This window comes from Mastomys coucha, unplaced genomic scaffold (genome assembly GCF_008632895.1).
Source record: "Mastomys coucha isolate ucsf_1 unplaced genomic scaffold, UCSF_Mcou_1 pScaffold22, whole genome shotgun sequence".
NCBI lineage: Eukaryota > Metazoa > Chordata > Mammalia > Rodentia > Muridae > Mastomys > Mastomys coucha.
Window position 1 is genome coordinate 128,400,623 of NW_022196905.1, and position 11,229 is coordinate 128,411,851.

At 48.1% G+C, this 11,229-nt stretch overlaps 1 protein-coding gene across 1 annotated transcript; it reads right to left on the reverse strand.

The window, feature by feature from the left end:
- Nucleotides 1-3,851: 3,851 nt before the first annotated feature.
- LOC116070944 (syncytin-A) lies at nucleotides 3,852-5,857 on the reverse strand. Its single transcript, XM_031342337.1, has one exon. It carries the CDS (start codon nucleotides 5,791-5,793, stop codon nucleotides 3,940-3,942), a length of 1,854 nt encoding a protein of 617 aa, XP_031198197.1. The 5' UTR covers nucleotides 5,794-5,857; the 3' UTR covers nucleotides 3,852-3,939.
- Nucleotides 5,858-11,229: the final 5,372 nt, after the last annotated feature.

Below are 11,229 nucleotides of genomic sequence, written 5' to 3' on the forward strand. Positions count from 1 at the left end.
AGCACTCCATTTGTGAGCTATATCCACAGCCCTCCTTATATTTATTTTTCAGACAGAGTCTAGGGTACCCAGTGCTAGCTCTGAATTCCCTCTGGTCTTTGACTTTCCAGTGCTGAGATTCCAGTCATGTGTCATCATGTCTGATTCTAGCCCATAATTTTGATTTTCTGTGTGTATGTGGAGACAGGAATGGAATCCAAGACTTCTGGAATGCTAACTAAGCAAGAGCTTTGGCACTGAGTTCTCCCCCAACCATCTTTCTGAAGATTTTTTGTTTGTTTGTTTTTTGGGTTTTTTGTTTGTTTGTTTGTTTGTTTGATTTGTTTTCCACACTGGGTTTCTCTGTGTACTCCTGGTTGTCCTAGAAATCACCCTGTAGACCAAGCTGGCTTGGAACTCAGAGATCTGCCTGCCTCTGCCTCCCAAGTGCTGGGATTAAAAGCATCCTCAGTAGCTGATTTCATTTATTTATTTATTTATTTATTTATTTATTTATTTATTTATTTTTGAGATAGAGTCTCACTATGTAGCCCTGGCTGGCCTAGAACCCATTATATGGACCAGGCTGGCCTTGAACTCACCGCATCAGACTGCCTCTGCTTCCCCAATGCTGGAAGTTAAAGGCACACACCGCCGTGTCTGACATGGATGATATTATTTTAATTATGTCTATGCTTTTGTGTAGGTTTGTGCACTTTGAGTGGGGGCACCTTCCAAGGCCAAAAGAGGGTTTAGAATTCCCCTGGAACTGGAGTTACAGGTGATTGTAACAATCCGTCCTCGCGATGTGGGTGCTAGGAACTGAACTCAGGTCCTCTGCCAAGAGCAGCAAGCACTGTTAACCACAGAGCCATCTTTCCAGCTGTCACCTCCAGTTCTTTGGTGGAATATTTTTCCAGTCTCTGAATTGCTATTTTAAGCTGAGCGTAGTGCCTCAGGGAGCCAGCACTTGGGAGGCAGATGCAGGAGGATCAAGGTGAGTTCAAGGCCAGCCTGGTCTACATAATGAGTTTTAAGCCAGTTGGAGCTACACAGTGAAACCCTGTCTCTAAGTAAGTAAGTAAGTAAGTAAGTAAGTAAGTAAGAAAGAAAGAAGCTGTTTCCATGGAAATTGGAAGGACATGAGAAACAGTCATGTCCTTGTGTGGAGATTCTTGTTGGTAGCTTCTGCCTATTGGATCAGAGGTAGCCTGGCCTTACAGCATCCTGGTGAGCGTGGCGTCGCCATGGAGACGTCTGCTGAGCTGGCCACCACCCGGCTGCTTCCAGACCTGCTTGGACTTGGCCAGTCCGGAATTCTTCCTGCCCAGGAGGAAGCTGAGCTTCAATGCCTCTGGTTGGTACTACTGCCAGAGGAAGGGAAGCTGACGTCATCATGAGTACGTAAGGGCTCTGTCAGCTATCTGCTGACCCGACCTGGCCTTCTGAGGTCTTGGGAGCTTTTTCTTGCAGCCTTCTGGGTTTCCTGAGAGTCGTCCTTCTGTAAATAGTTTCAGCTTTGTGAGATACGGTCTCATTTATGTAGCCCAGGCTGACCTCAAAACTCTCCAGCCTGCAGCCTGGGACCTCGGACCTTGGAGTGTTGGAATGACAGGCATGTGGCGTCATACTCAAGGTCTCTGTGAGCTTTTTGCCTAAGGCCAGGGGGTCTTACGCTGTCTTCTTCCTCCAGCCCTGTCCTAAGAACAGTACCAAACCTAAGGGGACATCTGTTTAAAGATTTATTTTTAATTATGTTTTCGTGTATGCACCTGAGTGCAGTTTTCTCTGAGTCAGAAAAGAGATCAGGATTCCCTGGAGCCCGAGTTACAGGCTCTGTGAGCTACACAGTTTTGGTTGCTGTGAACCAAACTCAAACCAGCACTCTTAACCATGAACCTATGTCTCCAGCCCTGTAAAGGGACATCTCTTTTGAGAATTTTGGGCCCGTCTGGGAATTCAGGCCGTTAAGGTCCTTCTATTTCCTCCCACCACACAGCAGCAGAGACAGATGGTGTACTGTCTGGTTTTGTGTGTCAACTTGACACAGGCTGGAGTTATCACAGAGAAAGGAGCTTCAGTTGGGGAAATGCCTCCATGAGATCCAGCTGTGGGGCATTTTCTCAGTTGATAATCAAGGGAGAAGGGCCCCTTGTGGGTGGTGTCATACCTGGGCTGGTAGTCTTGGGTTCTATAAGAGAGCAGGCTGAGCAAGCCAGGGGAATCAAGCCAGTAAGGAACATCCCTCCATGGCCTCTGCATCAGCTGCATCAGCTGCATCAGCTGCATCAGCTCCTGCTTCCTGACCAGATTGAGTTCCAGTCCTGACTTCCTTTAGTGATGAACAGCAACGTGGAAGTGTAAGCTGAATAAACCCTTTCCTCCACAACTTGTTTCTTGGTTCATGGTGTTGGTGCAGGAATAGAAATCCTGACTAAGACAGATGGAATGTCACCAGTTTGTGACTTTGAATAAATAAATAAATAAATAAATAAATAAATAAATAAATAGCTAGAGCTTAGTGCGGTGATATATTCCTGTGGTCCCAGTACTCAAGAAGCTGACACAGGAGCATCGCTGTGAGTTTAGGTCCAGCCTGGACATTTCATTTAAAAAAAAAAAAAGAAAGAATGCTGGATAAAACATCCATGCTGTTGCTCTCTGTATTACCTTTTGATTACTGTGATAAAACTTCATGACCAGAGCTCGGTATAGCAGGAGAGCTTATTTGTTTTACTGTGTTGGAGAGGTCAGTCTGTAACAGCGGGAAGCTTGCGGCAAATGGCGGACAAAGCAGAAGCTGAAGGCTCACATTGTGAACCATAAACGCAAGGCAAGAGATCAGGATTCCCTAGAGCCCGAGTTACAGGCCCTGTGAGCGATGCAGTCTTGGTTGCTGTGAACCAAACTCAGACCAGCCCTCTTAACCATGAACCTATGTCTCCAGCCCCGTAAATGGACATCTCTTTTGAGCATTTTGGGCCCTTCTGGGAATTTGGCCTTCCTCTTTAAATTCTCAAAGCTCACCACCAGAGGCACACCTCCTCTAACAAGGCCACACCCCCTAAACCTCCGGAAAAGGCTCCGCCTACTGGGGGGGGGGGAGTACTCCGAATTCCACCATTGGAGCCTATGGGGGACATTCTCCCCCTAACAGGAAGGTCGTGTGGCATGGGCAAGATCACAGCCCACTCTCGAAATAATAAAGTTGCTTGTAAACTAAGTAAATTTAGCTTTCTAGAAAATTCTTGTTTTGCTCATTTGGCTGCAGCAGAAGGGAAGGAACTGCAATAAAGGCTGATCCTTGTCTCTGGAACTGGGGAGCCATCATCCAGACCAGTTCCTTTTGGTTCAGAAGCCCCCAGGGTGATGGCTGCAAGGCCCAAGGCAGGAGGGGGGCGTGGGGACAGGGACGTCGGGGGGTGGGGGGGACAAACCAAGGACCTAGGCAGCTTCTACAACAAGGACAGGTTTAATCGGAGAAAATCCTTGAGAAGGGAGGACTCCAGATCGGGGAAGCCAGAAAGCTCGCTGTCCACTAACAGACTGGGAAGTGAAGTTGAAGGGATTGGGGGTGGGACTCAAAAAGCTTCTGTTCCCGGAAGTGATCAAAGACTCATGAGTGACTGGAGTGTGCAGGTAAAACATCTCATAAACATCATATAAACATCATAAACATATAAACATATAAACATCATAAACATGTGCAGGTATAAACATCATAAACATATAAACATCTCCAATGGCCAGCCATTATCAGGGGGCAAGGCATGTCAGGCACCTAGAAAAAAAAGCCTAAAACGATTACTGTGGTTTGGGGGAAACTATCACCATTGAAGCAAAATGGATTAGTTCTTCCAAGTGGTAAGGCTGTGGCTAACACGGATGGGTGTTCATTTCTACAGATGGGTAGATAGAGACGGGCTGGGGGTCGGTTATGGTTCACGTAGCTCCTCCCTGCTAGACCGCATCCTCCTCTGGGAGTTCTTGGGGAAGTCTCTTGTACTGGGACTCTCGAAGCAGAAGGATCTTGTCCACGTGCCCTTTGGTGGTGTTGCAAATGAAAGAACTCATTCGTTGGGATACAGAATGAGTCAGGCAATTAAGAAGACAAGGCCCGAAAACCAGCAGTACCAGGATAAAGAGAATGGGGCCCACCAAGGAAGTCAACCAAGAGGGCAGCCAGGATCCCAGCCCCAGCCATTGGACCCAAGAGCTCGAGCTTGTGGCGAGTTCCGATGCCCTTTCTCGAAGTTTCCTTGCTGCATGCCGGACGACCCCAGACTGGTTTATGTAGAAGCAGCACTCTTCCTGGAGGAAGAGGCAGGTGCCCCCCCTCTCAGCCACAAGGAGGTCCAGAGCTCTGCGGTTTTGGAGAACGACACCCGCCAGCGAGTCTATTTGGTCTTGGAGGCTAATGATGGAAGTGGCTATTTCGTCTAGGCTGTCGGAGAGAGCCTTGGAAAGCTGTTGGAAATACATGGTTGAGGTGGTGATACTGGCGATGCCTAACCCGAGGGCGGAAGCAATGCCCAGGCCGGCGAGAAGAGGAAGGAGAGGAAGGGCTCGCTTCTGGCGAGAAGCGGGGACAGAAGAGGGAACCATAGCCAGAAGCGGGACAGATATGGTTTGGTTTTTAGGAAGGAGTTCAATATCCGGGTATTGGAAGACAAGGGTACAGACGCCTGACCAATTGGCCGGGAGACAAACATAAGTTGAGTTTCCACAGAGGAAGAAAACGCCGGAGGAGTTGAGGCAGAAGGAGTACGTTAAGGAGACAAGATGGGAGAAGATATTTGGAGTGATATCGCCGTTTTCCTTAACAGTGGGTTCATACTCCCAGATTGAATATTGTCCAGAGAGGGCTGCCCCCATGAGAGGCTGGTACTGAAAGAGTGGATAGGGGTCTTTGTGACCTTGGAGTTTAATCTTGAAGTATGTGGTGTCCACAGACAGGGTAATAGGGTGGCTCGCATTGTCGGGCTCGAATAGGGTGAAATTATAGCAGGTGCTAGCCGGCAAGGAAGGACAGGACCTCCAGGGGGTGGTGGGGTAGGTGTGGCAATGGATGTCATCTACCGGGCAGGAGTGGTGATGCTTCCCTGAGTTTAGGGAAGGGGGTCCTGAGAAGCGCAAGGGATTTCTCCATTTAGAGCCTGGCATGGGCATTAGCGGGGCAAATGCATAGCTGGCAGACAGATCTATGGATTGGTGGTTGGCAGAGGGGGAAAGCTGAAAGGTGTGATTGCAAAGAGAGGCAGGGAGTTTACCCACGAAGGTAGCATGTTTTGAGTTCTTGAAGAAACGGGATATGCAGAGAGGGGCCTGGGAGGCGAGGATCGTCTGGGTAGAGAGTGATCCCCATATGGGGCGCTGGGCAGATTCGTAGACTTGGTCATTGGGGTATCTCACCGAGGTGATCCGGGAAAGTATTGGAAGTATGCCTGTCACGCTGGTGATCTGAAGGAAAGCAATGGCCCGTCGGTCAGGGTTGACGAAAGAGTAGTGAGGAGTCAATGGCTGGAAATTCTGGAGGCGTCTCTCAAGGTCGGTAATAGGGTAAGGGCCGGAGAGGGTTCGGGCTGAGTACATGATACGAAGTTTCATGGGTGTCTCTGTCCAAGTCCTTAGTGGGGCTGGCATGGCTAGAGAGCGCTGGGTTTGGATGGATAAGCAAACCCAGCAGTTGGAAGAGAAGGGAGAGTTAGCCTCCCGGAGGAGGCGTTGAGTGAGGTTCACTAGAGGCATCCAGCTGTCTGAGTAGGCAGAGGAACAAGGGAACAGGAGGAGACAGAAAACCCAAGGACGAACCATGGCTCTTCAGGAGTGGCCCACAGTGGTGGGAGGCACAGAGACGCCGTCCTGAGAGTCCTAAAGTCAAGGCCGTCTGCTGCTTAGTCCAGGAGTGATGGAGACGTCAGGGAAGCGCCCCGTTGTATGGGTTATGCTTACGGAGGTTGGACCTAGGAGAGTAGAAACACAAAGAGGAGGAGGGTCATCAGGGAGTTAGTCTTAGAGTTAGGGTCTGCAGCCACTTTTGAGTTTAGACTTAGCCAGCAGCAGATTCCCTTTACTGTGGCTTCTTATCGAGCCCCCTAGGTGTAGCCTTGGGCTACTTTGGTGGTTAGCTACAGCTGACAGAGGTGGATAGCTACCACTGCCAGAAGCAAGCTAATGGCCTGATTGAGTTGCAGATTAATTTGCAATTAATTATAGGCGTCTTTTGTGAAGGGAGAGATCCCTTCTCTTGCTAAAGGTATGAAGATGGAGAATGTGGTGTGTGTATTTGGAGTCAGTTTAGACACCAACCTTTTGATATGGTAGTGGCAGGGCCCTAGTGAGAGCAGTGGGCTCTGCCTGCTTTGTGGTGATGTGTCGCAGGATTTTCTCTGTGCAGTCCAGTCACATTAGGGCAGTGGCAGGTCTGTGATTGGACAGGAAAAGGGAAGTGGAGCTAGGAGTTTAGGGGACAGATAGAGAGGTTGCAGGAGGGAGGAAGGAGAAGAATGAGAATGGAGGCAGACATGGACATGGTGTTATCTAAAGGTTAGAATAATTGAGTTAAAGTTTTATCATTATCAACTGGCTCTGAAATTATTGTATTGGCATCTTGTGAAATGTGATATTATTACTATGTAAATCTAATTGGTTAACTATAAGCTTAAGAGTCTTAATTCTACCGGGTAATTAGGTGTTGAGGTGGCTAACTAGGGGTCCATGGTGCAATGCATGGAAGCGAGAGGAACATGCCGCCCCACCCACAGCCCCACACCCCACACCCCACACTCCTGCCCTAAGAGATGGCCCAGTGGGAGCCCTGTGGCCTCACAGGGTGGGAGAGTTGGTGGGCCAAGAGACCATGGGAGCAAGATCCTCTGGAATGGAGGCTCTAGCCACAGAGAGTTGGCCCCTCCGGCGGCAGCAGGAGTGGGGGAGCGTGGCCTGGTCCCACTGAGAATTGGCAGGTTCTTTTCTTAATATTTTCCGCAGCAGTGATGTGGTGCAGGGGGTAGAGGATTGTTGAAACTCTAAGGTGGTATCACCTATGACAATTGGCATAGCCTTAAAAAGCCCTTATCGATATACCAATTAGAGGGTCTCAGTAGTAGGAACATCTGCCAGGTGACATAAGAATGTACAGAGAAATCAGGGGGATCAATCAAAGAGTGGGGGTCCCCTGTGAGGCTAAAGTTTATAGGAAGGAAACTGGATGGATTAAGAATTTTACAGCTGGGGCTGGAAGGATAGCTCAGTAGTTAAGAGTACTGGCTGCTCTTCCAGAGAACCCAGGTTTGATTCCCAGCATCCACTTGGTGACATGCAATTGTCTGTATCTCCACTTCCAGGGAATCTAGCACCCTCTTCTGGACCCCATGGCTTCTTAATGCACATGACTAACATACCTGCCGATAAACAAACAAAGAAACAAACTCATCCAAATAAAAAATAAAATATCTTTTAAAAAGTTTTACAGCATCAAAAAGTGATGAAAAGATTCTGTATAAATGGCCAGGCAGTAGTGACACTATGCCTTTTGTCCCAGCACTTGGGAGGTAGAAGCAGGAGGATCTCTGAGTTGGAGGCCAGCCTGGTCTACAGAGCAAGTTCCAGGACAAACAGGGCTACAGAGGGAAACCATGTCTCAAAAAGCTAAATAATAAGTAAACAGTGTATCTGTTAAATGCAAGGGGAAGAGATGGAGAGAGAAAAAGAGAGAGAGAGAGAGAGGAGTTGAATCACTTATGAGCTCAAGGAGATTTCAGAAGGTAGAGATAGTAATAGGTTGGTAGAGGGTGAGTTTGGGGGATCCTATGTTAAAAAGGAGGCACCCCAGTGTTGGAGAGATGACTCAGCAGTTAAGAGCACTGACTGCTTTTCTGAAGGTCCTGAGTTCAAATCCCAGCAACCACATGGTAGCTCACAACCATCCATAATGAGATCTGATGCCCTCTTCTGGTACATCTGAAGACAGCTACAGTGTACTTAGATATAATAATAAATAAATCTTTAATAAAAAAAAAAAAAGGGAGGCACCCCAACGTTTTTCAAGCAAGAAGGCCAACCCTGGGCTATAAGTCTACCTGCCTTCCTGGACAGTCTTTGGAACATTGGCTAAGTTACGAAAGACGGTACAGAAAGGATGAGAGGTTTGGGGATGGCTGGATGCCCTAGGGCAGGAGTGAGGGCCTCTGAGCATAGAAGATGAGCTTCAGTAGGTTGAGAGGGTCCAGAGGCTCTGTGAGAGGGCCACAGCTGCCAGGTAAACTGATTTACTAAGACTCTGATGTTGGAGATCCAGATACAAAAGTAACCTGCTAGGCCTAGAAAGGAGAGCATGCCCTTCAGCTTCAAGGGGGAGGGAAGAAGCCCTTGGTCACAGATTTGCAACTTTGAGTATGCCACGGGAAGAGAAGGTTAGAATGGGGCCAAAAATACAGGACTTGGAGAAAGGTTATTGAGTCTTAGAGGGGAACACTCGGCATCCCTGGCCAGCCGGAAGAATAAAGACAGTAGATGTGTTATAGGGACCAGTCATCTGAAGGACTGGAGTGAGGTTGAGACTCAGCAGGCCAGGCCAAGATCCTCCCTAAAAAAATGTCTCAAAATGCCTGGATTTAGTCCAGGTTAACTGAGTAGACATTTGGGTGTCAGGGGCTGACTGCCCAGGTAAATGTACAAAGGTCTTGACAAGAAGGACCAAGATGGCACCACAAAGATGCTAAGAGCATTTGCTCCTCTTGAAGAGGACTCTGGTTCAGTTTTCAGCACCCATTTGGTGGCTCACAACCATCTGTAACTCTAGCTCCAGGGGATTGATTCTATGTCAACTTCTGACCTCCTCGGGTAAGAGGTATACAGGTGCTACACACACATACATGCAGACAAGACACTCACAAACATAAGATGAAATAAATAATTTTAAAATAATGATGGTAATAATAGCCAAGAAGAACAGTAGATAAAGCGTCTTTGAGATTAAGGCCTGAGCAGGCTGGAGAGATGGCTCAGTGGTTAAGAGCACTGACTGCTCTTCCAGACATCCTGAGTTCAATTCCCAGCAACCATATGGTGGCTCATAAACATCTGTAATGAAATCTGATGTCCTCTTCTAGAGTGTCTGAAGACAGTCACAGTGTACGCATACACATAAATAAATAAATCTTAAAAAAAAATAAATAAAGAGATTAAGGACTGAGGATTGGAGAGATGGCTCAGCAGTTAAGAGCACTGACTCCTTCCAGGGTCCTGAGTTCAGTTCCCAGCAACCACATGGTGGCTCACAACCATCTGTAGTGGGATCTGATGCTCTCTTTGAGAGTATCTGAAGAGAGTGAGAGTGTACTCACAAACATAAAATAAATAAATCTAAAAGAAAGAGAAAAGAACTGAGAAATGAGGGTTGGGTAGAGGACGGGCAGGACAGAATCCTTTAAGATTTGGGGACCACTGGATAGACAGGCATTACTAATTAGGACTAATTAGGCATAAGTCTTGGTCTGGGTGATAAGGGACATCTGGCATTTGAACTCCCAGGATGGGGATGGTGAGGGGAGTTAGTGGATGGTAAAATGGAGGCTTGCAGGAGTCTGGCCGTCATAGGCTTAAGCTCCTTGGGCTCCTTGGGAGTGAGTGGATACTGAGCTTGCTGACCAGGGCAGGGAGTTCCTTTCTTAACTAGGAATGGGGTGGGTAGCAATGGAGGGAAGGAAGTAGCCCGATCTGAGGATGAATGCAGAGCAGGATGGCTGCGTAAGAGTAGGAAACAGAGTCCTCAGAAGGTCAGGGTAACAGAGTAGCAGAAAAGAGGCTGCTGTGTGGGGGCTTTGTGAAACAGTGAGAAGAGACGTAGAACTCTCTAGAATGCTGCCTCCCAGGAGAGGGACTGAACAACCAGGGATAGCGGGAAGGAATGGGAAACAGAATGCCCAGACCGGCTATGTGGCATTGGTCTGGGCTAGGTATGTCCTTTTTCTCCATTAAGAGGGGAGGAGATTCATGTTGGGGTTCAGCCACCCCCACATCCAAAAAACACAATGTAATCTTACCAGGTTAGCTTGGATCCACGGAAGCCGATAGATGAGGGGCAATGACCCCTGGTCCCCGTCAGCTGTAATCCCACAAGCTTGCCAGACCAGAGTCCAGGCTCAGCTCGGATTGTTGGGACCTGGTAGAGAAAGAGGCAACTAGAGCTGAATGCAATCTGGTTTTGAATGTTTTTCAATGCAATCTGGTTTTGAATGTTTTTCAACCTGCGTAGCAGGTAGGAGCAAAATGGCATCCCAAGAGTGGGGCAAGCTCTCTGGGGTGAGAGAGTCAGTCTTTCAGCTTTGACGCTTCTTTCTCGGATCAGATGCCCTCACCTTAGTTCCCTGTAGGAGCCTCCAAAGGTCAGAGGAAGGGTGATGGACAAGGAAATGGGCCCCTTCTACAGTGGAGGTCTCTATATGGGAAAACCAGAGTGTTCCCTGCTTACAGAGCAGAAGTAGTTATGGGAGCAGTGAGGGGTGGTAGGGTGGTGGAAGGAAGGGGATGAGAGGCAGAAGCTTCCAATGCCAGGAGTGATTGCAGAGTGGAGTAGGAAGTGAAAAGGGATGGCAGGTGGGCCTGGGGGCACACCCCTTTAACCCCTGCACTTGAGAGGCAGAAGCAGGTAGATCTCTGTGTGTTATAGGACACTTGGTCTACCTAGTAAGCTCCCTCTACAAGGATCCACAGCAAGACTCTGTTTCACAAACAAGACAGAATGTCAGGTGATCACAAACATCTCTCATGACCATTTATTCTCAGGCGTTGCAGGATGCTAGGAGAGTTCTAGAAAAACAAGCCTGGGCCAGGCAGTTGTGGCGCATGCCTTTAATCCCAGCACTTGGGAGGTAGAGGCAGGCAGATCTCTGAGTTCGAGGCCAGCCTGGTCTACAGAGTGAGTTCCAGGACAGCTGGGGCTATACAGAGAAACCTTGTCTCAAAAAAAACAAAAAAAGAAAAAGAAAAAGAAAAGAAAAACAAGCCTGGATTAATGCTGATTATTGTGATTTGGGCAAACTACCATCAATAAGTTCACCAAAAATGGAAGAAAATTTCAAGTTGTCAGGGCCTTGGCTGACAGTGGTGATCCTGGTTTCACTTCACTGCAAGAATTTATGCCAGGCATAGTGGTTCATGCCTTTAAATCCTAGCACTCAGGAGGCAGAAGCAAGTAGATCTCTATGAGTTCAAGGCCACCCTAGTCTACCTGGTGAGGTCCAGGTT